General features: G+C 37.8%; 1 protein-coding gene across 14 annotated transcripts in view; it reads right to left on the bottom strand.

The window, feature by feature from the left end:
- The window catches only part of STAU2 (staufen double-stranded RNA binding protein 2), a 341,584-nt gene that overhangs the window by 145,323 nt on the left and 170,407 nt on the right, over positions 1–25,854 (bottom strand). For all 14 annotated transcript variants that reach the window (XM_030795237.1, XM_030795231.1, XM_030795239.1 and 11 more), the window contains one exon: positions 18,366–18,426. In XM_030795237.1, the coding sequence (XP_030651097.1) occupies positions 18,366–18,426 (61 nt within the window). The remainder of the gene's footprint in view (positions 1–18,365; positions 18,427–25,854) is intronic.

Genomic DNA, 25,854 nt, shown 5'->3' with positions numbered 1-25,854 from the left:
GAATTCAAATAAAATTCTAATCCAAAGCGAAGCAATCTACTAAGACTAACTGTATTATTTCCATTAGGTTGCTGAAATACTAATTATGCCAACCATTATTATATTGAGTCCAACAATACCACACTGAGAATCTCAGGTCTGGATCATATCTAAATTCCTAGAATTCTAATTGTTATATGTTATAAACTACTCAAAAGATCATTAATACAGTGGGGAAAAAAGTGAAAATGTAATTTTTTCATTTGCTCAAATACTGAGCACCAACAATGCCAAATACTGTGTTATATGATTTACTTTTTTTTTTTTATTATACTTTAGGTTTTAGGGTACATGTGCACAATGTGCAGGTTTGTTACATATGTATCCATGTGCCATGTTGATTTCCTGCACCCATTAACTCGTCATTTAGCATTAGGTATATCTCCTAATGCTGTCCCTCCCCCCCTCCCCCCACCCCACAACAGTCCCGGGAATGTGATGTTCCCCTTCCTGTGTCCATGAGTTCTCATTGTTCAATTCCCACCAATGAGTGAGAACATGCGGTGTTTGGTTTTTTGTCCTTGCGATAGTTTACTGAGAATGATGTTTTCCAGTTTCATCCATGTCCCTACAAAGGACACAAACTCATCATTTTTTATGGCTGCATAGTATTCCATGGTGTATATGTGCCACATTTTCTTAATCCAGTCTATCGTTGTTGGACATTTGGGTTGGTTCCAACTCTTTGCTATTGTGAATAGTGCCGCAATAAACATACGTGTGCATGTGTCTTTATAGCAGCATGATTTATAGTCCTTTGGGTATATACCCAGTAATGGGATGGCTGGGTCAAATGGTATTTCTAGTTCGAGATCCCTGAGGAATCGCCACACTGACTTCCACAATGGTTGAACTAGTTTACAGTCCCATCAACAGTGTAAAAGTGTTCCTATTTCTCCACATCCTCTCCAGCACCTGTTGTTTCCTGATTTTTTAATGATGGCCATTCTAACTGGTGTGAGATGGTATCTCACTGTGGTTTCGATTTGCATTTCTCTGATGGCCAGTGATGATGAGCATTTCTTCATGTGTTTTTTTGGCTGCATAAATGTCTTCTTTTGAGAAGTGTCTGTTCATGTCCTTTGCCCACCTTTTGATGGGGTTGTTTGTTTTCTTCTTGTAAATTTGTTTGAGTTCATTGTAGATTCTGGATATTAGCCCTTTGTCAGATGAGTAGGTTGCAAAAATTTTCTCCCATTCTGTAGGTTGCCTGTTCACTCTGATGGTAGTTTCTTTTGCTGTGCAGAAGCTCTTTAGTTTAATTAGATCCCATTTGTCAATTTTGGCTTTTGTTGCCATTGCTTTTGGTGTTTTAGACATGAAGTCCTTGCCCACGCCTATGTCCTGAAGGGTATTGCCTAGGTTTTCTTGTAGGATTTTAATGGTTTTAGGTCTAACATTTAAGTCTTTAATCCATTTTGAATTAATTTTTGTATAATGTGTAAGGAAGGGATCCAGTTTCAGCTTTCTACATATGGCTAGCCAGTTTTCCCAGCACCCTTTATTAAATAGGGAATCCTTTCCCCATTTCTTCTTTTTGTCAGGTTTGTCAAAGATCAGATAGTTGTAGATATGCGGCATCATTTCTGAGGGCTCTGTTCTGTTCCATTGATCTATATCTCTGTTGTGGTACCAGTACCATGCTGTTTTGGTTACTGTAGCCTTGTAGTATAGTTTGAAGTCAGGTAGCGTGATGCCTCCAGCTTTGTTCTTTTGGCTTAGGATTGACTTGGCGATGCGGGCTCTTTTTTGGTTCCATATGAACTTTAAAGTAGTTTTTTCCAATTCTGTGAAGAAAGTCATTGGTAGCTTGATGGGGATGGCATTGAATCTATAAATTACCTTGGGCAGTATGGCCATTTTCACGATATTGATTCTTCCAACCCATGAGCATGGAATGTTCTTCCATTTGTTTGTATCCTCTTTTATTTCATTGAGCAGTGGTTTGTAGTTCTCCTTGAAGAGGTCCTTCACATCCCTTGTAAGTTGGATTCCTAGGTATTTTATTCTCTTTGAAGCAATTGTGAATGGGAGTTCACTCATGATTTGGTTCTCTGTTTGTCTGTGATTGGTGTACAAGAATGCTTGTGATTTTAGTACATTTATTTTGTATCCTGAGACTTTGCTGAAGTTGCTAATCAGCTTAAAGAGATTTTGGGCTGAGACAATGGGATTTTCTAGATATACAATCATGTCATCTGCAAACAGGGACAGTTTGACTTCCTCTTTTCCTAATTGAATACCCTTTATTTCCTTCTCCTGCCTGATTGCTCTGGCCAGAACTTCCAGCACTATGTTGAATAGGAGCGGTGAGAGAGGGCATATGATTTACTTTTTAAGATTAAAAAAAAGTCCGGGCGCGGTGGCTCACGCTTGTAATCCCAGCACTTTGGGAGGCCGAGGCGGGCAGATCACCTCAGGTCGGGAGTTCGAGACTAGCCTGACCAACATGGAGAAACCCCATCTCTACTAAAAATACAAAATTAGCCGGGTGTGGTGGCACATGCCTGTAATCCCAGCTACTCGGGAGGCTGAGGCAGAAGAATCACTTGAACCCGTGAGGCAGAGGTTGCAGTGAGCCGAGATCACACCACTACACTCCAGCCTGGGCAACAGGGAAATGATTAAAAAACGATTTAAAAAATTGATTTTTTTTTCAAATAATATTTGTCTCTCTTTTTTTTTAGATGAAGTCTCACTCTGTGGCCCAGGCTGCAGTGGCACAATCTGTGCTCACTGCAACCTCCACCTCCCAGGTTCAAGCAATTCTCCTGCCTTGGCCTCCTGAGTAGCTGGAATTACAGGCATGTGCCACACCATGTCTGGCAAATATTTGTATTTTTAGTAGAGATGGGTTTCACCATGTTGGCCAGGTTGGTCTCAAACTCCTGACCTCAAGTGATCTACCCACCTCAGCCCCCGAAGTGCTGGGATTACAGGCATCCCACCTTTTTTTATTTGCTGGGGGGGAGGGCGGAGTTGGGCAGGATGGTGGTGTTTATCTTATATATGGACTCGTCTTTCAATAAGCAATTTCATCTTTAAAAACTAATGAAATCATCAATAATACCAAAAAGGGTACAATATAGTAAATACTTTCTAAAAAAATGAAAGAACGAATGATGCATTAACATTATACAAAGAAGTTTTAGGGAAACTATCCACATTGCCTTCCTGAACCTTAATAGTTTTCAACCATACAGTTAGTTCCCTGTTGCTTATTTTAGTGCTTCATAATTGATGCTTTGACTACTCTTACATCTCTTATTTCTGTTGCCAAGGAAGGAGATTTTTGTCTTTTCAATTACTTGTACTCCAAGTAGTGTGTACAAGAAGATTATAGACCAAGTACATCTTTATTCACATTTGTTTAAACACACATTGCTTTAAACTGACTCATGTTAAAACACAAGAAACACTCAATGATTAAGCTGGGTGCAGTGGGTTGTGCCTATAATCTTAACACTTTGAGAAGCCAAGGCAGGATGACTTCAGGCCAGGAGTTTGAGACAACCCCAGGCAACTCCGCAATACCTTGTCTCTAGTGGGGGGACGGGGGACAAAGCTGGGTGTGGTGCCATGTGCCTGTAAAATTAGCTACTTGAAAGACTGAGGCAAGAGGATCCCTTGAACCCAGGAGTTCAAGTCTGCAATGAGCTATGATCATGCCACTGCACAACTGACAGAGTTTCACTAACAGAGCGAGACCCTGTCTCAAAAAAAAAAAGACAACGATTAAAACTGGCACATAAATAGTTAGATGAACAGAGGAGAATAGAAAGTCTGGAATAATGCCAAATTCATAATCTTAGTATATGGAAACAGCAAACTCTCAATGCAGTGGGGAATAAAGTTGGGTCCATACTTTCAGTATAAATAACAGATGGATCAAGACTTCAAGATTTCAAAAAATGAAACTATAAGAGTTCCAGAAGATAACTTAAAAGAAATGCTTTGATTGGAGGTTCCAAAATGGCCAAATAGGAACAGCTCCATGCTGCAGCTCCCAGTGTGTGCGATGCAGAATTTCTGCATTTCTAACTGAGGTACCAGGTTCATCTCACTGGGGCTTGTTGGACAGTGGGTGCAGCCCATGGAGCAGGGTGGGGCATCATCTCACCTGGGAAGCGCAAGGGGTCGGGGAATTCCCTTTCCTAGACAAGGGAAGCTGTGACAGACGGTACCTGGAAAATCGGGACACTCCATCCCTAATACTGCACTTTTCCAACAGTCTTAGCAAATGGCACACCAGATTATATCCCGCGCCTGGCTCAGAGGGTCCCATGCCTACAGAGCCTCGCTCACTGCTAGCACAGCAGTCTGAGATCAAACTGCAAAGCGGCAGTGAGGCTCGGGGAGGGCCATCTGCCGTTGCTGAGGCTTGAGTAGGTAAACAAAGCAGCCGGGAAGCTCGAACTGGGTGGAGCCCACCACAGCTCAAAGAGGCCTGCCTGCCTCTGTAGACTCCACCTCCGGGGGCAGGGCATAGCTGAACAAAAGGCAGCAGAAACTTCTGCAGACTTAAACGTCCCTGTCTGACAGCTTTGAAGAGAGTAGTGGTTCTCCCAGCACGGAGTCTGAGATCTGAGAACGGACAGACTGCCACCTCAAGTGGGTCCCTGACCCCCAAGAAGCCTAACTGGGAGACACCTTCCAGTAGGGGCTGACTGACACCTCATACAGCTGGGTGCCCCTCTGAACGAAGCTTCCACAGGAAGCATCAGACAGCAATATTTGTCATTCTGCAATATTTGCTGTTCTGCAGCCTCCTCCGCTGGTGATAACCAGGCAAACAGGATCTGGAGTGGACCTCCAGCAAACTCCAACAGACCTGCAGCTGAGGGTCCTGACTGCTGGAAGGAAAACAAACAAACAGAAAGGACATCCACACAAAAACTCCATCTGTACGTCACCAACATCAAAGACCAAAGGTAGATAAAACCACAAAGATAGGGAGAAACCAGAGCAGTAAAGCTGAAAATTCTAAAAATCAGAATGCCTCTTCTCCTCCAAAGGAATACAGCTCCTCGCCAGCAATGGAAAAAAGCTGGACGGAGAACGACTTTGACGAGTTGAGAGAATAGGGTTTCAGATGATCGATAATAACAAACTTCTCCAAGCTAAAGGAGGACGTTCAAACCCATTGCAAAGAAGCTAAAAACCTTGAAAAAAGATTCGACGAATGGCTAACTAGAATAAACAGTGTAGAGAAGACTTTAAATGACCTGATGCAGATGAAAACCATGGCACAACAACTATGTGACGCATGCACAAGCTTGAGTACTGATTTGATCAAGTGGAAGTAAGGGTATCAGTGATTGAAGATCAAATGAATGAAATGAAGTGAGAAGAGAAGTTTAGAGAAAAAGGAGTAAAAAGAAATGAACAAAGCCTACAAGAAATATGGGACTATGTGAAAAGACCAAATCTATGTCTGATTGGTGTACCTGAAAGTGAAGGGGAGAATGGAACCAAGTTGGAAAACACTCTGCAGGATTTTATCCAGGAGAACTTCCCCAACCTAGCAAGGCAGGCCAACATTCAAATTCAGGAAATACAGAGAATGCCACAAAGATACTCCTAGAGAAGACCAACCCCAAGACAGATAATTGTCAGATTCACCAAAGTTGAAATGAAGGAAAAAATGTTAAGGGCAGCCAGAGAGAAAGGTTGGGTTACCCACAAAGGGAAGCCCATCAGACTAACAGCTGATCTCTCGGCAGAAACTCTACAAGCCAGAAGAGAGTGGGGGCCAATATTCAACATTCTTAAAGAAAAGACTTTTCAACCCAGAATTTCATATCCAGCCAAACTAAGCTTCATAAGTGAAGGACAAATAAAATCCTTTACAGACAAGCAAATGCTGAGAGATTTTGTCACCACTAGGCCTGCCTTACAAGAGCTCCTGAAGGAAGCACTAAACATGGAAAGGAACAACCAGTACCACCTGCTGCAAAAACATTCCAAATTGTAAAGACCATTGATGCTAGGAAGAAACTGCATCAAGTAACAAGCAAAATAACCAGCTAAATCATAATGACAGGATCAAATTCACACATAACAATATTAACCTTAAATGTAAATGGGCTAAATGCTCCAATTAAAAGATACAGACTGGAAAATTGGATAAAGAGTCAAGACCCATCAGTGTGCTGTATTCAGGAGACCCATCTCACATGCAGAGACACACATAGGCTCAAAATAAAGGGATGGAGGAAGATCTACGAAGCAAATGGAAAAACAAAAAAAAGCAGGGGTTGCAATCCTAGTCTCTGATAAAACAGACTTTAAACCAACAAAGATCAGAAGAGACAAAGAAGGCCATTACATCATGGTAAAGGGATCAATTAAACAAGAAGAGCTAACTATCCTAAATATATATGCACCCAATACAGGAGCACCCAGATTCATAAAGCAAGCCCTTAGAGACCTACAAAGACACTTAAGACTCCCACACAATAATAATGGGAGACTTTAAACACCCCACTGTCAACATTAGACAGATCAACGAGACAAAAAGTTAACAAGGATATCCAGGAATTGAACTCAGCTCCGCACCAAGTGGACCTAACAGATATCTACAGAACTCTCCACCCCAAATCAACAGAATATACATTCTTCTCAGCACCACATCGCACTTATTCCAAAATTGATCACAGAGTTGGAAGTAAAGCACTCCTCAGCAAATATAAAAGAACAGAAATTATAACAAACTGTCTTTCAGACCACAGTGCAATCAAACTAGAACTCAGGATTAAGAAACTCACTCAAAACCACTCAACTACATGGAAACTAAACAACCTGCTCCTGAATGACTACTGGGTACATAATGAAATGAAGGCAGAAATAAAGATGTTCTTTGAAACCAATGAGAACAAAGACAAAACATACCAGAATCTCTGGGACATATTTAAAGCAGTGTGTAGAGGGAAATTTATAGCACCAAATGCCCACAAGAGAAAGCAGGAAAGATCTAAAATTGATACCCTAACATCACAATTAAGAGAACTAGAGAAGCAAGAGCAAACACATTCAAAAGCTAGCAGAAGGCAAGAAATAACTAAGATCAGAGCAGAACTGAGGGAGATAGAGACATAAAAAACCCTTCAAAAAATCAATGAATCCAGGAAGTGGTTTTTTGAAAAGATCAACAAAACTGATAGATTGCTAGCAAGACTAATAAAGATGAAAAGACAGAAGAATCAAATAGGCGCAATAAAAAATGATAAAGGGGATATCACCACCCACCCCACAGAAATACAAACTACCATCAGAGAATACTATAAACACCTCTACACAAATAAACTAGAAAATCTAGAGGAAATGGATAAATTCCTGGACACATACACCCTCCCAAGACTAAACCAGGAAGAACTTGAATCCCTGAATAGACCAATAACAGGCTCTGAAATTGAGGCAATAATTAACAGCTACCAACCAAAAAAAGTCAAGGACCAGATGGATTCACAGCTGAATTCTACCAGAGGTACAAAGAGGAGCTGATACCATTCCTTCTGAAACTATTCCGATCAATAGAAAAAGAGGGAATCCTCCCTAACTCATTTTATGAGGCCCACATCATCCTGATACCAAAGCCTGGCAGAGACAAAATAAAAAAAGAGAATTTTAGACCAGTATCCCTAATGAACATTGATGCAAAAATCCTCAATAAAATACTGGCAAACCAAATCCAGCAACACATCAAAAAGCTTATCCACCATGATCAAGTTGGCTTCATCCCTGGGATGCAAGGCTGGTTCAACAAACACAAATCAGTAAATGTAATCCAGCATATAAAGAGAACCAAAGACGAAAACCACAATTACGTCAATAGATGCAGAAAAGGCCTTTGACAAAATTCAACAGCCCTTCATGCTAAAAACTCTGAATAAACTAGGTATTGATGGAATGTATCTCAAAATAATAAGAGCTATTTATGACAAACCCACAGCCGATATCATACTGAATGGACAAAAACTGGAAGCACTCCCTTTGAAAACTGATTCAAGACAGGGATGCCCTCTCTCAATACTCCTATTCAACATAGTGTTGGAAATCCTGGCCAGGGCAATCAGGCAGGAGAAAGAAAGAAAGGAAGGGTATTTAATTAGGAAAAGAAGAAGTCAAATTGTCTCTGTTTGCAGATGACATGATTGTATATTTAGAAAACCTCATCGTCTCAGCCCAAAATCCCCTTAAGCTGACAAGCAACTTCAGCAAAGTCTCAGGATACAAAATCAATGTGCAAAAAATCACAAGCATTTCTATACACCAGTAACAGACAAACAGAGAGCCAAATCATGAGTGAACTCCCATTCACAATTGCTTCAAAGAGAATAAAATACCTAGGAATCCAACTTACAGGGGATGTGAAGGACCTCTTCAAGGAGAACTACAAACCACTGCTCAATGAAACAAAAGAGGATACAAACAAATGGAAGAACATTCCATGCTCATGGGTTGGAGGAATCAATATCGTGAAAATGGCCATACTGCCCAAGGTAATTTATAGATTCAATGCCATCCCCATCAAGCTACCAATGACTTTCTTCACAGAATTGGAAAAAACTACTTTAAAGTTCATATGGAACCAAAAAAGAGCCCGCATCGCCAAGTCAATCCTAAGCCAAAAGAACAAAGCTGGAGGCATCATGCTACCTGACTTCAAACTGTACTACCAAGCTACAGTAACCAAAACAGCATGGTACTGATACCAAAACAGAGATACAGACCAATGGAACAGAACAGAGCCCTCAGAAATAATACCACACATTTACAACCTTTTGATCTTTGACAAACCTGACAAAAACAGAAATGGGGACAGGATTCCCTATTCAACAAATGGTGCTGGGAAAACTGGCTAGCCATATGTAGAAAGCTGAAACTGGATCCCTTCCTTACACCTTATACAAAAATTAATTCAAGATGAATTAAACACTGAAATGTTAGACCTAAAACCATAAAAACCTTAGAAGAAAACCTAGGCAATACCATTCAGGACATAGGCATGGGCAAGGACTTCATGACTAAAACACCAAAAACAATGGCAACAAAAGCCAAAATTGACAAATGGAATCTAATTAAACTAAAGAGCTTCTGCACAGCAAAAGAAACTACCATCAGAGTGAACAAGCAACCTACAGAATGGGAGAAAATTTTTGCAGTCTACTCATCTGACAAAGGGCTGATATCCAGAATCTACAAAGAACTCAGACAAATTTACAAGAAAAAATCAAGCAACCCCATCAAAAAGTGGGCAAAGGATATGAACAGACACTTTTCAAAAGAAGACATTTATGCAGCCAAAAAACACATGAAAAAATGCTCATCATCACTGGCCATCAGAGAAATGCAAATCAAAACCACAATGAGATACCATCTCACACCAGTTAGAATGGCGATCATTAAAAAGTCAGGAAACAACAGGTGCTGGAGAGGATGTGGAGAAATAGGAACACTTTTACACTGTTGGTGGGACTGTAAACTAGTTCAGCCATTGTGGAAGACAGTGTGGCCACTCCTCAAGAGTCTAGAACTAGAAATACCATTTGACCCAGCCATCCCATTACAGGGAATATACCCAAAGGATTATAAATCATGCTGCTATAAAGACACATGCACACGTACGTTTACTGCGGCACTATTCACAATAGCAAAGACTTGGAACCAACCCAAAAGTCCATCAATGATAGACTGGATTAAGAAAATGTGGCACATATACACCATGGAATACTATGCAGTCATAAAAAAAGGATGACTTCATGTCCTTTGTAGGGACATGGATGAAGCTGGAAACCATCATTCTGAGCAAACTATCGCAAGCACAGAAAACCAAATACTGCATGTTCTCACTCACTGGTGGGAACTGAACCATGAGAATACTTGGACACAGGGTGGGGAACATCACACACTGGGGCCTGTCATGGGGTAGGGGGCTGAGGGAGGGATAGCATTAGGAGATATACCTAATGTAATGACGAGTTAACAGGTACAGCATACCCACATGGCACATGTATACATATGTAACAAACCTGTACGTTGGGCACATGTACCCTAGAACTTAAAGTATAATAAAATAAATAAATAAATAAATAAATAAATAAATAAAAGAAAAATAAATAAAGAAATGTTTTTAATTTCAGAGTCGGAAAGGTATTATTAATTATACCCAACTTACACATGCTATAAAAGAAAAGACCATTTTAAAATGTCAAATATATTAAAAAGAAAAACCAAACTTTAAAAGAAAATTCCATCATAAACAAAGAAAACAGAAAAGAATTTTCATGTCATAAAGGCACACAGATGCACATACACAGTCCTACCAAGTAAAAAAAAAAAAAAGAAAAAAGAAAAAAGAAAAAGACTAACCAACCTAATTTCCAAATGGACATCAGATATGGTTATGTCATTCACAGAAAAAGTATAGAAATGGCTCATAGATCTACCAAATACATACTTAGTCTCATTCTTAATAGGAGAAATGCAAAATAAAACTATACTGAATACCATATTTCAACGACCAAATTGGCAAATATTCAGAACTTTGATAGCACACTGTGTTGCTGAAGCTGTAGGGAAACAGGAAATCTCCTACACTGATGGTAGAGACGTAAACTGATGTCTATTGACAGTACTCTGGCAACACCTATCAAAATTAAAAGGATACATACTCTGTAATGGAGTAATTCCATTTGTAGGAATTTCTCCAACAAATATGCTACTACATATGTACAATTACTTATATATGAGGTTTTTACATGGCAGATAATAGGAAAATACTATAAAGAATCTAAATATCCATCTGTGAAAAACTGATTAAATAATAATAAATCCCTATACATATCCATAGGAAAGGATCTTCAGGACATACTGTTAAGCTAAAAAAAAAAAAAAATGGGTAGAACAGCATGTTCAAAAGGCTAGGGGGTTGAATAATATATACTTGAATTTGTGTGTATATATATGTGTATAAAATGTATATAGATTTATACATACGTATATAAATCATATATATAAATTCTGGGACAATACACGCACAAAAAAACAACCATAAGTTACTTGCTTGAGGGTCAGGGTGGCCACTGCACTAATGAGGACAAAAAATACAGAGAGCTGTTTTGCATTTTTAATTTTTCCCCATTCAAAAACCCCAGTAAAAATAGAAAATGAAAAATAAAATTAATGAAATAGTGGAATTTGAACTAAACTTCAACTAAATTCATTATCAAAAATGAAATTGAAGATAAAAAATGATAAAAGATTTCTACTTGTTACAGCATGGGAAATTAGATACTTTGAAAGGCCCTCCCACTATGAAACAACTGGTATTTCTTGTAAATTTGAACTTACACATATTATATTCCACTCCCAGAAACTCATACCTGTGCACCAGTAGAAATGTTCAAAAATGTTCATAATAATATTGTTTATAATCACAAAATCCTGAAAATATTCCAACTGTGGACCAACAGATGAACGGATAAATCATTACAGGATATTCACATAGTGGATGAAATACTTTATGTAACAAAATAAAATAATCTTACATTGCAATCTTAAATTGCAATCTTAAGTAGGGGGCGGGGGAGGGCAGAATTCCAGAGGACAATATACCATATGACGCTATTTTTCTAAAGTTAAAAAAAAAAGCAAAATTAAATAAATACTGATAAGGACTCATTTATTTGATGAAATTATGAGGAATAAAGGGTGGGGCGACTGCATATAAAATCCAGAGATAGTGGCTACTTCTGCTGGAGGAGGCATAGCCAATGGGGGATATGAAAGAGGAGAACAAACGTGAAGGTAAATATATTGGTAATGTCTAGTTCTTAAATTGGGCGGTGGGTTCATGGGTGCTCATTATCTTGCTTAATAACTTATATAAGTGTTAAATACGTTATGCATCAAATATTGCCTTTTTTTAAATAATAGCAGTTAATGTTTCTTCACAAATTGTAATACACTTTAAGATTTTATAAAACTCCACCTTTCTAGACAAACTGAATGGGTAATTAGGAGCATTACCTTTATTTTCTCCTTATGCTTATTGTACAGTTTCTTTGCTAACAGACAAAGGCAATTAAGTAGTTCTTAATACTTCAACTTTGAATTTCTGCAAGATATTTATCTGTGCTATCATTACAGTCTGCTCCTAATTTTGAAAATACTAATTTTAAACACCTTTTGATCCCCATAAACCTCTTAGAATACACAGTACATATTCTAAATTTCAGCATACATTTCAGAAATTGAAATTTCATTCAGACTCTAGAAAACTATGCTTCCTCTTCTTTACCTTCAGAAAAGTTTCCTCAAGACTTCAGTGTACAGATAATTCTGCTTCCCTAGCTGTTTAAATATTTTATGGCCAGGCACAGTGGCTCACGCCTGTAATCCCAGCGTTTTGGGAGGCCAAGGTGGGCGGATCACAAGGTCAGGAGATCGAGACCATCCTGGCTAACACAATGAAACCCCGTCTCTACTAAAAATACAAAAAATTAGCCAGGCGTGGTGGCAGGCGCCTATAGTCCCAGCTACTGGGAAGGCTGAGGCAGGAGAAGGGCATGAACCCGGCAGGCGAAGCTTGCAGTGAGCCGAGATTGCGCCACTGCACTCCAGCCTGGGCGACAGAGCAAGACTCCATCTCAAAAAAATAAAAAATAAAAAAATATATATATGTGTGTATATATATATATACACATATATATAAAATATTTATGTTTAAATGCAGTCAGATTGTGTATTTCAGGCCAAAGTTTGTAAATGTCAGTGTTTTAAATATTCCTCATTTTTTTCTGATTATAAAACTAGTATATGTTCATTACGGAAAACTATTCTATTTTTCCGTATGTTTTAGTTAAGCTCTAGAAAGAAATGGGCCTAGGCGCTGTATACTTACGGCTAATTCCCTTCAGAACGGCAGTAAGTCAGAGTCCCATCAGCAGCATGTGACAGTCTGTTTCCCCAACAGTTGGAAGTATCATTTTTAAATCCCTGACAATTTGTGTGGATCAGAAATTTCATAACAATTATTTTTAATCTGCATTTTCCTGATTGCTAAACATTTTTTCATGATTTCTTATCTGCTCTTTTTAATTGTCTTCTTAAGATCTTTGGCCATTGGGGTGTTTGCCTTTTTTTAAAAAAATTGACTTTTATGTGTTCTTTGCATATATTCAATTTGTTGCTATGCTGCAATTTATACCGTCATTTGCCTTTTTATTTTCTTATGCAGCTCCTTGAACTTGTTTTTAGCATTTATGTATATAAATCCATCTTTTTTACTTTATGGTTTCATCCATTGCTCTTATGCTTAAAAACACTATCATACTGCAATGAATAAATGCATCCTAAAAATGCTCATATTATTTCCATTTTTTAAAAAAATGTATCTGCTAACTTTTTATGTGTAAAAATGAGCCAAGCGAGTTTTTAAAATCACAACAATTTAAATTCATTAAATCTTTCCTGAGAATATTTCAGAAAAACAGGCTATCTGTGCTAATCTGATCAAAAACTTACTCTCTAATTTCAGATTCTTTTTCCTTTGAATCAATGGACTTTTAAAGACAGACTCAACTGGTATGACTAAAACAGAGGCAAGCTTAACACTACCTCTAATCTTCCTTCCTAGATTCAGTAGGCAAGAAAGGAGAATTCTTGTCAATGTAATTTTTTAAAGACTATAGCTTCTCACCACTCAGGTAGGTCTAATATACAGTCATCAATGTAAAAGAAGGATGATATCATTCTGAAATATTTGGATCCTTCCTCCTGTGTTCAGAGAGAAGGAGCAATTCTACCTGCAGGCTCAAATGGACAGCAATGAGAATGTGTATGTTCCCTCCCATTGCTCCCAATTGCTTCAGATAGCCCTCTATTTACGAGACCTTTGTTTGAAAACAACCAGGTATTCAGGGACTGGGCTGCCCAGTACAAGTAACCCACCAATCCTTCTAAATAAGATCACTAAAAGCTGGCTACATTCTTACATTTGTAACACAGTATTTATGTCTAAATAAATAATTAAGTTGGATCACTCAGCTTTATATTTACATCCAATTGGCTCCAACTGTTTTAACTGTCTCACTACAAAGTGGTTTCTACTATGGGAACCCCAAAGGGAATTTGTTCAGGGAACTCTCTCAAAACACTATTAAAGAAAGTATATATTAATCTATTACCTTAAAAGTCCAATACTTATATACCTCCCTTCTATCTCCCTCCCGCAACCCCCCCCCCCAAAAAAAACAAAAAACACTAGAGGTTCTAAATATAGTACACGGCATTTGGGAAACCAGCAGGCAATCTACCCAATGTCATATCATTGGGACAGTGTAGCCTCCTGGTTTCAGGATGTTCAGTGTTTAATAATACAGGCATATGAAACAAAAGTAACAAAAATATTGGTAAGTCAACTAAGATCCTAAAGAGGTCAATAAGAATGCTATCTCATTCCACAAGTATTTGTCTTTGGTCATCTCTAATGAACCTAAAAGTGCCAGCATATTTCACAGGGGCTAAATAAAACTTTTTAAAAGGTTAACGGAAAAATATTTATGTGAAAAATGCCTCCAAATAATCGTTTAGTGGGTGGATTCGGCACATACCAGTGAATACCTTTGAGCTTAGTCCAATCTTGAATTAAGCTACAGTTCACCTTTAAGAAACTATGAACCTGCTTTTAAGTAAAAGCCTGTATTAATAAGAAACATGGAATGTGAATACAAAAAGAGATATTATCAGCTGAACTGTATCTAAATATTTTACAAAGTTTTCCAAGAGCCATGAGCTGTCAGTAGATCTTTAAAATTCATGATCTTTTTTTAAAAAAGTTAGTCATTCATCTGTAAAAATCTAGTTTTTTATGTGTACACCAAGCATAAAATTGCCCTATGCTAAACTTAACATAAACCTCACATTACAGAGTTATGTGTTCTTATTCTTCAACATAACTATTACAGTGATTCAAAGGATAAAAACACACTTAGAATAGTCTACCTTCTGCTGCATTTCAGTACAATGAAGAAAGCCTGAGCAGCACCCAAAAATTAGGTCCATATTTTAAATCTGCAGGCAATCAAGCAAGGAAAATAAAGTGAGGAACCAGGCTGTGTAATCACAATCACTTGCAAAACCATGTAAACTATTTTCTAGTTGTAATTGTTAGCAGTTTCCTATGACTGTAATCTTTTAAAAAATATCTTCCACTTAAAAAATTAAAGGCACATGTACATTAATGTTTTTTGTCTACTTATACTTAGGTGCTATGCCAGATTAAAATTCCCCTCTTTCCCCTTTCCAATTCTGCATTCCCTTCTTTTCATTTTTGTACATTATAGTTCCAAGCTAATTTCGTATTATTTACCCAAATAATGGGTGGCTAAAAATTTGATCTTTAATACTACAATTTCGAAGCAATGTAGAGTTTAGCAAAACCTAACAAACAAAAAACCATAGTGAGTTAGCCACTTCATGATGACAGTGTTTTTCACAAAGTAATATGTTACCTTTTCAGATGTTATTCAAGGATGGTTAATCATTTTATAAGTGTTACATAATTAAAGATTCTCAACATTATAAATTAGTATGCATAACTCTTAACAGAGAAAATTGAATAATAAGATGTAAATTGAGTTGTTCAAGGTCAGACAGTATGTCAGTGAAGCAGCCGGCACTGGCAATCTCAAATTCCTGTCTTCCCCCACATGTGCCATCCCACAAGATCCCTGCTCTAACCTTGCCTGCAAAATGCTAACTCCGGTATTCTTCACAGGACAGAAAACATTTAGAATACAATTTCAAACTTAAGAAACTGATTGAGAAATTAACCTAAATATTACCATAATATATGAATTTAAATTAATTTTCAGCTAATTGGTCCATCATCTGAATGATCAATTCCTAAGCACAGTCCAACTTCTTCATAATGTTGTATTTAAGCGCCATTGAGCTGGCTCAAGGGGACTCAGGTTTCACTTGTGAGAATTAACCCTTGGGGAATGAAACAGCTACTTTTCAAGGCCGGGCGCGGTGGCTCACGCTTGTAATCCCAGCATTTTGGGAGGCCGAGGCGGGCAGATCACGAGGTCAGGAGATCGAGACCACGGTGAAACCCCGTCTCTACTAAAAATACAAAAAAAAATTAGCCGGGCGTGGTGGCGGGCGCCTGTAGTCCCAGCTACTTGGAGAGGCTGAGGCAGGAGAATGGCGTGAACCCGCGAGGCGGAGCTTGCAGTGAGCCGAGATCGCGCCACTGCACTCCAGCCTGGGTGACAGAGCGAGACTCCGTCTCAAAAAAAAAAAAAAAAAAAAGAAACAGCTACTTTTCAGAGCTGGGTTGCCCTTATCCTCTATGGTAACCCAAGGAAGGGACAATCCAGTGTTCATTCAAAGAACTCTTAGAGCAGCTTTCTCACCTCCTTACAGCTGGGAAGGGATAACAGAACATTCTTATTTCAAAGCCTTAATCTGAACCATTGTAGACCAGGAATTCCTAAAGCATTAACCGTCTGGTTAAGTTTTAAGCTGGCTTCAAATAGTTTTCTCACTTCTAACTTTATGTCTCAAGCAAACCTGTTACGCATTCTTACACATTTCTGATCACTTAAACTCACTGGCCTCTTTGTGATATTTCTTCCCATATCTGCACAGAACAGAAGCATCCCCCACTTGTCTTCCCATTAGATGTATCCCTTAGCAAGTTAAAAAAAAAAAAGCAAACACATAAAGCTAGGGGCCAAAACATCACTGTTTAATGATGGAGCCTGCAGGTTATCTATAAAGTGATTTCACGTCAAAATTGTCAAGTTAATAACTATTTGATCTTTATATTAAAATATATAAAGTTTATATTCTTTGAAAAAAATATTTAGTGCCTAAATGTAACTATTCAATAATAAGCTATATATTCTTGGTCACCATATGTATGCACAAACCATCTGACAGACAAAAGTATAAGAATGGAATTTCTGGCACGCCTACATAGAATAATATCATTTTTATAAAAGAAAAGAGGGAGGAGGCATGGAAGGAAATCAACATTCATTACGTGCTTACTAGGAAACAGGTACTGTGCTAAGCACTTTACATAAAACTGCAATCAATTTCATGTTTATTACATTCCCTCACCAAATCATTATAATCCAATATATTCAAACATCAAAGGAACTGAACACAAACTCTAGGAATCCTGAACTGATTCCATTTTTTCCTTGGGCTATGTGCTAAGGCCATCATATTCATCACCCCTATTTACATAGGCCAAGGGCTCAGAAGCACATTAAATTATTCCCAGAAAGCAACCCCAAAATGCCATCACCTCACTGAAATATTCCTTTCAAGAGGCTAGTTTTGATAATCCAAGAATTCAATTCTTATGAGCATACTTTGATAAGAATATGTTACTAATTTCATTATACATCAAGAGATGAGCTGCTAATATCAAAGGCTAAAACCATGGATTATGATAATTTACAGATTCAAGCTTTTTCAGTGTCCAGAGGTTGTAAAGAAGATAGGGTTGGAAATGGGATAGACTGGGTGTTTTTACTAGCCAAATGTTTTGATTCACTGATTTGCAGTAAAATGGTCACTTCAGTGAAATAGATGCTTTTCAGGAAGTGAGAGAGAGTATTAAGGAAAAATGTCTAAACGTCCAGTGTAAAATATCTTGATCATATACATTTGAAAAAAATTAGTAAACTGAAATTGTTTTTTAAGTGTTTGACAATACTGTAAGTGGAACAAAATTGAGCAATTTTATTCTTACATTTCTGACATTTCACTTAGTGACTTTAATAAAATATTAATATTCTAATGACTCAGCAAAATGCAAAAAATGCTTAGGCAATGTTAAGTGAAAACAAAATTTTATGCATATCATAATTATATAAAAATTTGTGTGCATATAAAAATAATTGGAACTTTGAAAGTTGATTTGACAGCATAATCAGCTTATAGATAATTCTTTATTTCTTATTATAAAAATTATTTTTATATTATTTAAATTATTTTTTATATTTTTATATTTTTTATAATGTTGTTTCAATAAAAATGGCAACTTTAAAAAAGCATGTGATCACTACATGTATTAAATGGCACTCTGTCTGCAATGGTTTAACTGTGTTAAGTGTATCTGTGTCTTAGTTTTCTAGCTATTCTGCCAGTTCCAGGAAGCAAACACCAGGACTCCTTTGTACCCTCCACAATACTTAACACAGCCTCTCAGACCCAGATAGACCCAACCAATCCCAGTGACAGCTAGTCACTGAGCCACTGATGGAACACCAAGTGCAGACAACATAAAAATGAGAACTTACTATTATTTGTTGGTTCAGGAAACCCAGGCTTTGGACCACTCCATCCTTTGTTTTCCCCTGTCTGAAAGATTAAATCAATTGCTCAAATCAAGAGAAACAAGCTTATGTAAAAGGAAAAAAAAAAAAAAGGTGACCAATTAAGCAAAGGCAAGGTCCTCTCACATGGTCATTCTGCATATTATCTCTATCTCTGACCCTGGGATGATGGCTACAAAAGAAACTAACATGAAGGGTATCATTTATTCCTTTTCTACACCTAAATCTACTTCTTATGTCCTTCTACTTTTGTCTGATCATGTAAATTTATAATTCAAGGCATAAAGCCAATATTCAATATATGTATTATATAGAATACAAGCTCTAGCTAGGTAGTGAAAAAAATAAATCTTTTTTTTTCTTTTTTTTTTGAGACAGAGTCTCATTCTGTCGCCCAGGCTGGAATGTAATGGCTTGGTCTCGGCTCATTGTAACCTCCGCCTCCTAGATTCAAGGATTCTCCTGCCTCAGCCTCCCGAGTAGCTGGGATTAGAAGTGCCTGCCACCACACCCGGCTAATTTTTGTATTTTTAGTAGAAATGGGGTTTCACCATGTTGGCCAGGCTGGTCTCAAACTCCTGACCTCAAATGATCCGCCCACGTTGGCCTCCCAAAGTGCTGGGATTATAAGCGTGAGCCACTAAGCCTGGCCAAAAAGTAAATCTTATTAAAATAGTAAATAATAATCATCACCACAAATGCTTAAGTGACCAAAAGAGCTTTTGTATGATTCCCGAGGTCAAATTAACAATCTAACAATCAAACATTTCTGTAGACAAAAATGTTGTTATGTCCATCTAGAAAAGTCCTATGGTAAGGGTCACCAAATACTGCTATAATGACATATACAAAAAATACAAATATAAAAAAAATAAAAATAAAAAAAAGACATATACAAAAAAATTGAAAACTAAGTCCTAACTTTAAGCAAAACATGTAATATTCTGACTTTTGCCAAATGATTAGTGTTTGGTATAAAATACATTCTGAAATGTATATGCTTTGAAGTAGTAAGTATTCAAATCAAATTAATAAGTGACTTTAGTTATATTATCTTTCTGTACAGCTGGTAACTTATCTCTTATGATGATAAGCATTTTATATTTATGTTAACAGTCAAAGGTCAAATAGAAAATTAAGCCTAGATATAAACACAAAATACAATTGCTGCAAATAGTTTGCCCATGTTCATTTTTAAGAAAAGTTGTTCTTACTGAATTCATTCCTTTTTAATCATACATCTTAGGGTGACAAGGAAAGATATAGTGGCAGACAGCAGAAGCAAAACCGAAAATAAAGAATCCTGAAGAGTAAGCTGACAGTATGTTAGAAACAACCAGCAGCTTCATATGAACTAGGGAGCATCTCTTTCTCTCTCTAATTAGCTCTTTTATCTCTTTAACACACAAATTCCTGTCTTCATCAACACTTACCATCCTGAAAGATTGCTGCTATAACCTTTGACTGCAAAATGCTAACACAGGCATCCTTCACAAGAGAGAAATTACTATGTAATAAAATAGACTGATAGTGGTAATAGCTAACAGCTAATACTTAAGATTTAAAAGTGTGGTTGCTAATGTGCTAAGTGTTTTGCATAAATATGGATTATCTCATTTTCATCCTCACAAGAATTTGGTAAGATAAGTGATATTAACATTCAATTTTACAGACAAGCAAACTAGGGTTAGAGTTCCTGTAATTACTCTAAGGTCACACAGATAATATGCACAGGTGCCAGGACGTCAAACTATGTCTTCTAACTAGAGGAGAGTAATCATGCTACCTTTGTACTGTCATTATCAGGAGAGAAAAAAGAAGCTAAAGAAAGGAATGAACAAAAAAGTTACAGATTAAGTAAAACCGTGCCATCTAAGAATGAAAAGAAAAACAGTGAGATGAAGAACAGAGTTTGGAACTATTAAGAAGAATGCTCTCTTGCAGTGAGCCGAGATTGCGCCACTGCACTCCAGCCCGGGAGACAGAGCGAGACTCCGTCTCAAAAAAAAAAAAAAAAAAAAAAAAAAAGAAGAATGCTCTAAAGGTACGGCCGGGGTGGAAAGGACTACTGCAAAAACAAATGAGAGAAAACAGAAGTAGACAGTTCCAAGGGGTGAAAGAAATTTAAAAGATTTTGAAAAGCAGCTAAAATCATTACTCACAAGAAAACCTGGTGAACAGAAAGAAACAAAGTATGTTCAATTTTTCTTTTCCTACCGTACTTTTAATTTTGTTCATACCTCCAAAACATAGCCTGTACTTATCAAAGTGCTGATAACTGTTTAGGTTCTTAGATAAATAATTATGTTTCCGGAATCCTGGAGCAGTTCTACAATTAGCCACAGGATTTTAGTCTTTCTAAACAAGTTTTTCATTTTTAATTCGGGGAATTAATAAAATCTGTTTTATTCGACTAAACTTATTTCTTCTATCCTTACCTTGCTTATGTTACCTTAATACTATACAATTGGCTGGATGTGGTGGCTCAAGCCTGTAATCCCAGCACTTTGGGAGGCCGAAGTGAGTGGCTCACCTGAGGTCGGGAGTTCAAGACCAGCCTGACCAACATGGAGAAACCCCCGTCTCTACTAAAACTACAAAATTAGCCAGGCATGGTGGCGCATGCCTGTAATCCCAGCTACTCAGGAGGCTGAGGCAGAAGAATCGCTTGAACCCGGGAGGCAGAGGTTGCAGTGAGCCGAGATTGTGCCATGGCACACCAGCCTGGGCAGCAAGAGTGAAACTCCGTCTCAAAACATGTATATATTATACAATTTATCCAGTAGGTAACATATGATTTTCATCTGAGAGCTATGCCTGACTTCAAAATTTCTTTCTTTTAAAGGTCATTGTTTGAAGAGTAAGGGGAAGAGGTCAGGAGAGATGAGGTCAAAGTAATTACTCAGAGAACTTCTCTCTTGAAAAGGAGAAACCCAGCAAGCACAACGTACAGTTCATCTCCCAATCCTTACTTTCTGTATTTCTTCTACTGTACTCCTCAGATACAAACGAGAAATATAAAAGGAGATGATATGGTTTGGCTCCGTGTTCCTACCCAAATCTCACCTTGAATTGTAATAATCCCCACGTGTCAAGGGTGGAACCAGGTAGAAATAACTCAATCAAGTGGGTGGTTCCCTCATGTTGCTCTCTTGATGGTGAATGAGTCTGACAAGATCTGATGGCTTTATAAGGGGTTTCCCCTTTTACTCGGCATTCATTTCTCTTTCCTGCTGCCCTGTGAAGAGGTGCCTTTTGGCACAATTTTAAGTTTCCTGAGGCCTCCCCAGCCAGCCCTGCAGAACTATGAGTCAATTAAACCTCTTCCTTTATAAATTACCCAATCTCTAGCAGTTCTTTATAGTAAACAAACTAATATAGGAGACAACAGCAGGAGGTAAATCAAAGCCTGGAAAGTGGAAAGCAGATGAACAAGTTGTAGCTAGCTTAGCAGATGTGAGTAACTGAAACCTAACCTGCAGAGGAAGAAGCCAACAAAGAGCTCACAGTAAGGTGATGTGTCACCCAGAACCCTAGAAAGCCTCCAGAATTAGGAGTACACCTGGTACATTTAAAGATGAATCCTAGAAGGGGCTGAAACAGAAAGACTATCCAGAAGTCTTCTCAAGGTATTATGAAATCTCCCTATCACCTCTTTGACCCCATGCAGTCAGGTGCCTATCCCTTCCTAATAGGGGCTTCCTGTTGGGAGAGGCTAAAACAGAGAGGCTCTGGATACCAGGCATAGTTGAGGGTGAAATCCATGTGTCACCCTGCAAATAAGGAGATGGGAGTTCCAAGGTTTCATACTGAAAAATAAGATTCCGAGCCTCTTTTCTCATTTGCCCCTCAGAAGACACATCCAGGGTTCCAAACCACAAGGAACAGAAAGATAATGAGGAGAACAGAAGAAAAAAAATGCAAAAAAAAAAAAAAAAAATCCTCAGGCACATAAGAGAAATACTACACCCATTAAACAAGAATAGGAAGCCTTAAAAGGAATATTCTGAGAATGAGGAAGAACTCTGAGAAATCAAAAATAAAATAGCTGATGTGAAAATGTCAGAGAGGGACTAGAAAACAAACTTGAGGAAATCTTCCTAAAAAACAGAAAAACAACAAAAACAGAAATGGGGGGGAAAAGAAAAACCACAAGACCATCCATAAGACTGGCATCTCAGAAATAAATAACAGCAAAAATAAAAGGAAAGAAATTATTAAATAAATAAGAAATTTCTCAATTTAAAGTATATGAATTTCTAGATTAAAACTCAAATGTCCAACACAATTTATCAAATACACATATAAAATACACATATCTCAGAACCCCTGAGAAAATAGTCTGAAAAGCATTGAGAGGGAGGAGAAGGGTAAAAGTTTCATATACAGGCTGAAGAATCAGGTGTTGAAATTTTAACAGCAATGCTGGGAGGTGCAAGACAAGGGTGTGATGCCTTCCCAACTCTGTGAAAATTTACTTCCAATTTAGAATTACAGCTTAGAAAAAAACTATCAAGTGTGTGGGAAATATAAAAAAATTTCAGACCACAAAATCTCAAAAAAAATCCCATGTATCCTTCACGGGGAAGGCCCTAAAGTATGTGGTCCATCAAAACAAGAAAGTAAACCAAGAACAAGGGAAGCTGTCCAGAAAATAGTCAACTCAACAAAGGACAGAGGCCAAAGAAATTTTCAGGATAATGGTGAAGAGAAGAACCTAAACAGCAGCTCTGCAGCAGACCTATGAATCAATCTGCAATACAAGACGAAGATAAAGAGCTCTAAGGGTTGGATAAGGGTGTAGGTTAGGAAAGGAACGAAAAAAACTGCATGATGTGCTTGACTGGTAAAGACTTTGGGGACAGAAAGATGTAGAAAAGTGTATGTGTGGAGTATGTACCAGAGTTAAATCCTCATTTTCCACAGCAGAAAGTACATTTAATTTTTTTACTTTTATATTACTTCTCATAATATTTAAACATGAGAAACCAAGAGATAGCACAAACTACCCATAGGGGTAAATAATAAAATAAATAGTTACAATAGGTGGTAAAGTGGTTGCCTCTGGCAAAGGGGAAGCAGAAATGGCCAGTGGCAGGGAAGAACAGGATATTTTGGTATTTTAAATTATAAACCTTGAGTTTTTATACTATTAATCTTGTATAAATTCTGCCTTTTTATATATGTATTACTTTGAGTATGAGTACTACTTTGATGAATATAATGATCAAATACAAAAAAAGAGTAGTCATGTCTTGACTTACAACTCCAAGATATTAAGAAAAACTCTAAGATATCTGAATGAAGAAAAGCAAGATGCAAGAATGGCATATAAAAAAAGAGGTTAAGAGAGTATTCCACTTTTCCTTAGAATCTAGAAACATAACAATGACAAAGAGCCAATCTGAAAAAAACAATTGCAAATTTTCTTGAACCCTTTAGAGACCTGAGACTACAAGGTAAACAAGCAAAATGAATTCTAGCGAGTGATAAATCCTTCTGGGAGAGATAGGACTCACAAAAATGTTAACAGCTTTGGCAGGGCAGGGATAGCAGAGATGACTGCCATGAATGTAAGTAAGAAGAAAGTAGATGAAATGTTAAATTCTTAAAGCCTGAGTATGAGCTAGCATGATAGATAGTTTAGAAAAACTGGGAGCTCCAGACAGCAGCTCTTTTCCATTGTCCTGCCCTGGATTCTCAGGAGGACAACTGGGGCTACAGCTGCAGACCAGGGAGAGCCCAACTTGGTGCAGGAATGCAGCTGGTTAGTGGCTGCACTGAGGGACAAGCACAGAATCTTGCCACTTCTCTAGACCATTCTCCAATACAAAACAAAAAATTTAAGCCACTGGGGGAAGGGTAGAAACAAATCCTATATGCCTTTGAGGCAAAGGCAGGAAATCCTCTGGTCCTAAGAGCTCAGTAAAGCTTCATTGCTTCTGACAAAGGATTAAAAGCAAAAGCTATATGCTCCTGAGGAAAAAAAAAGATAGAAAACCTACTTGAGAGTAAGACACTACAACAGTATAAAGCAGAGGTCTGCAAATGCTGGGAAATGTACAGGAAACTCTCTCATGCCCAAACTGCCCATCAATCCAAGACAAAGTTTGGTTACCACAGAGAAGAGACAAAAAAACAGAAAGATCCAACTCTGACACCCAGGCTCACAGAATCTGCCAGAAAATGAAGCTGGACAAAAAAATCAAGAACTATGACACCCACCACAATCCCAGGATTAAATAATAAATAGCAGCAGTCTACTACAGAGCCTGAAGAGAGATAACCCCATGCCATGACACAGCAAAGAAGAGACCTCTAAACCTGAGCGCTGAGCAGAGAAACTGTGAAAAAATCCTCTCAAAACCTCACATTACACAAAGCACAGGTAACAGCATATCACTACTGAAGGAATTTGTAGTTAATAGTGACTATGGCAATAACAAAACCCAAAATGAATTCAGTTAATAACTAGACTGATGCAACCCTCGATCCAAAAAGTCTGAGAGAGAGACATATGCTGATTTCTCAACAAGTACTATTTGACTTAGCCTCTACTATTTTTCTGTTGCAAGGTCCAACACTCATTAAAAAATTATGAGATACCCAAAACTGCAAGAAGAAATAAACCACTGCCAAAACATAGGGAAGTCAACAAAACACGGCCCAGGGATGACCCTGATGCTAGACCTTTCAGAAAGATATTTTACAACACCTACGATTCATAGGTTGAAAGACCTACTGGAAAAAGCAGATAACATACATGAGCATATGGGGAACTTCAGCACAAAAATAGAAACCACAGAACAAAAACATAAGGAAATCCTAAACGAAAAATATTAGAGATCAAAACATTAAAGAAAATCCTATAAGACAATACCAATGGTCTAATGAATGTATAAATGGAAACTCCAAGGAAAAGAGGGAGAAAACAAGGAATAAAATATATTTTAAAAGATAATAGCTAAGAACTTGTCAAAATAACTGAATGACATCAAATCACAGATGCAAAATGCTCAGAGAACCCTATAAGGACAAGGAGGATAAGAAAGATGAGGATGAGGATGAGGAAGGAGGAGAAGCAGGAGGAGGAGGAGGAAGAGGAAGAGGAGGAGGATAAAGAAGACAAGGAAAAGGAGAAGGAAAGAAGAGGAGGGAGGAGGAAGAAAAAGGAGAAGGAAGAGGGAAGAAGAGAGAAGAAGAACAATAGGGAAGGAGGAGGAGGAGAAGGAATAAAGAGGAGATAAAAGAAAGAGGAGAAGGAAGTAGGGGGAGAAGGAAGTAAGAGGAGAAGAAAAAAAGAGAGAAGAAATGAGAAGAAGGAAGGAAGAGGATAAGAAGGAGAAGAAGAAAAGGTGGAGGAAAAGGAGAAGGAAGAAAAATAGAAAGAAGGGAGGAAGAAGGGTGGGAAAAGAGTACAGGGGCAGAGGAGAAAGAAAGGAAGAAACAAAAA

The sequence above is a fragment of the Nomascus leucogenys genome, chromosome 16 (assembly GCF_006542625.1).
Source record: "Nomascus leucogenys isolate Asia chromosome 16, Asia_NLE_v1, whole genome shotgun sequence".
NCBI classification, from domain to species: Eukaryota; Metazoa; Chordata; class Mammalia; order Primates; family Hylobatidae; genus Nomascus; species Nomascus leucogenys.
Note: the sequence above shows the minus strand (reverse complement) of the source record. Positions and strands in the feature narration are given on the sequence as shown.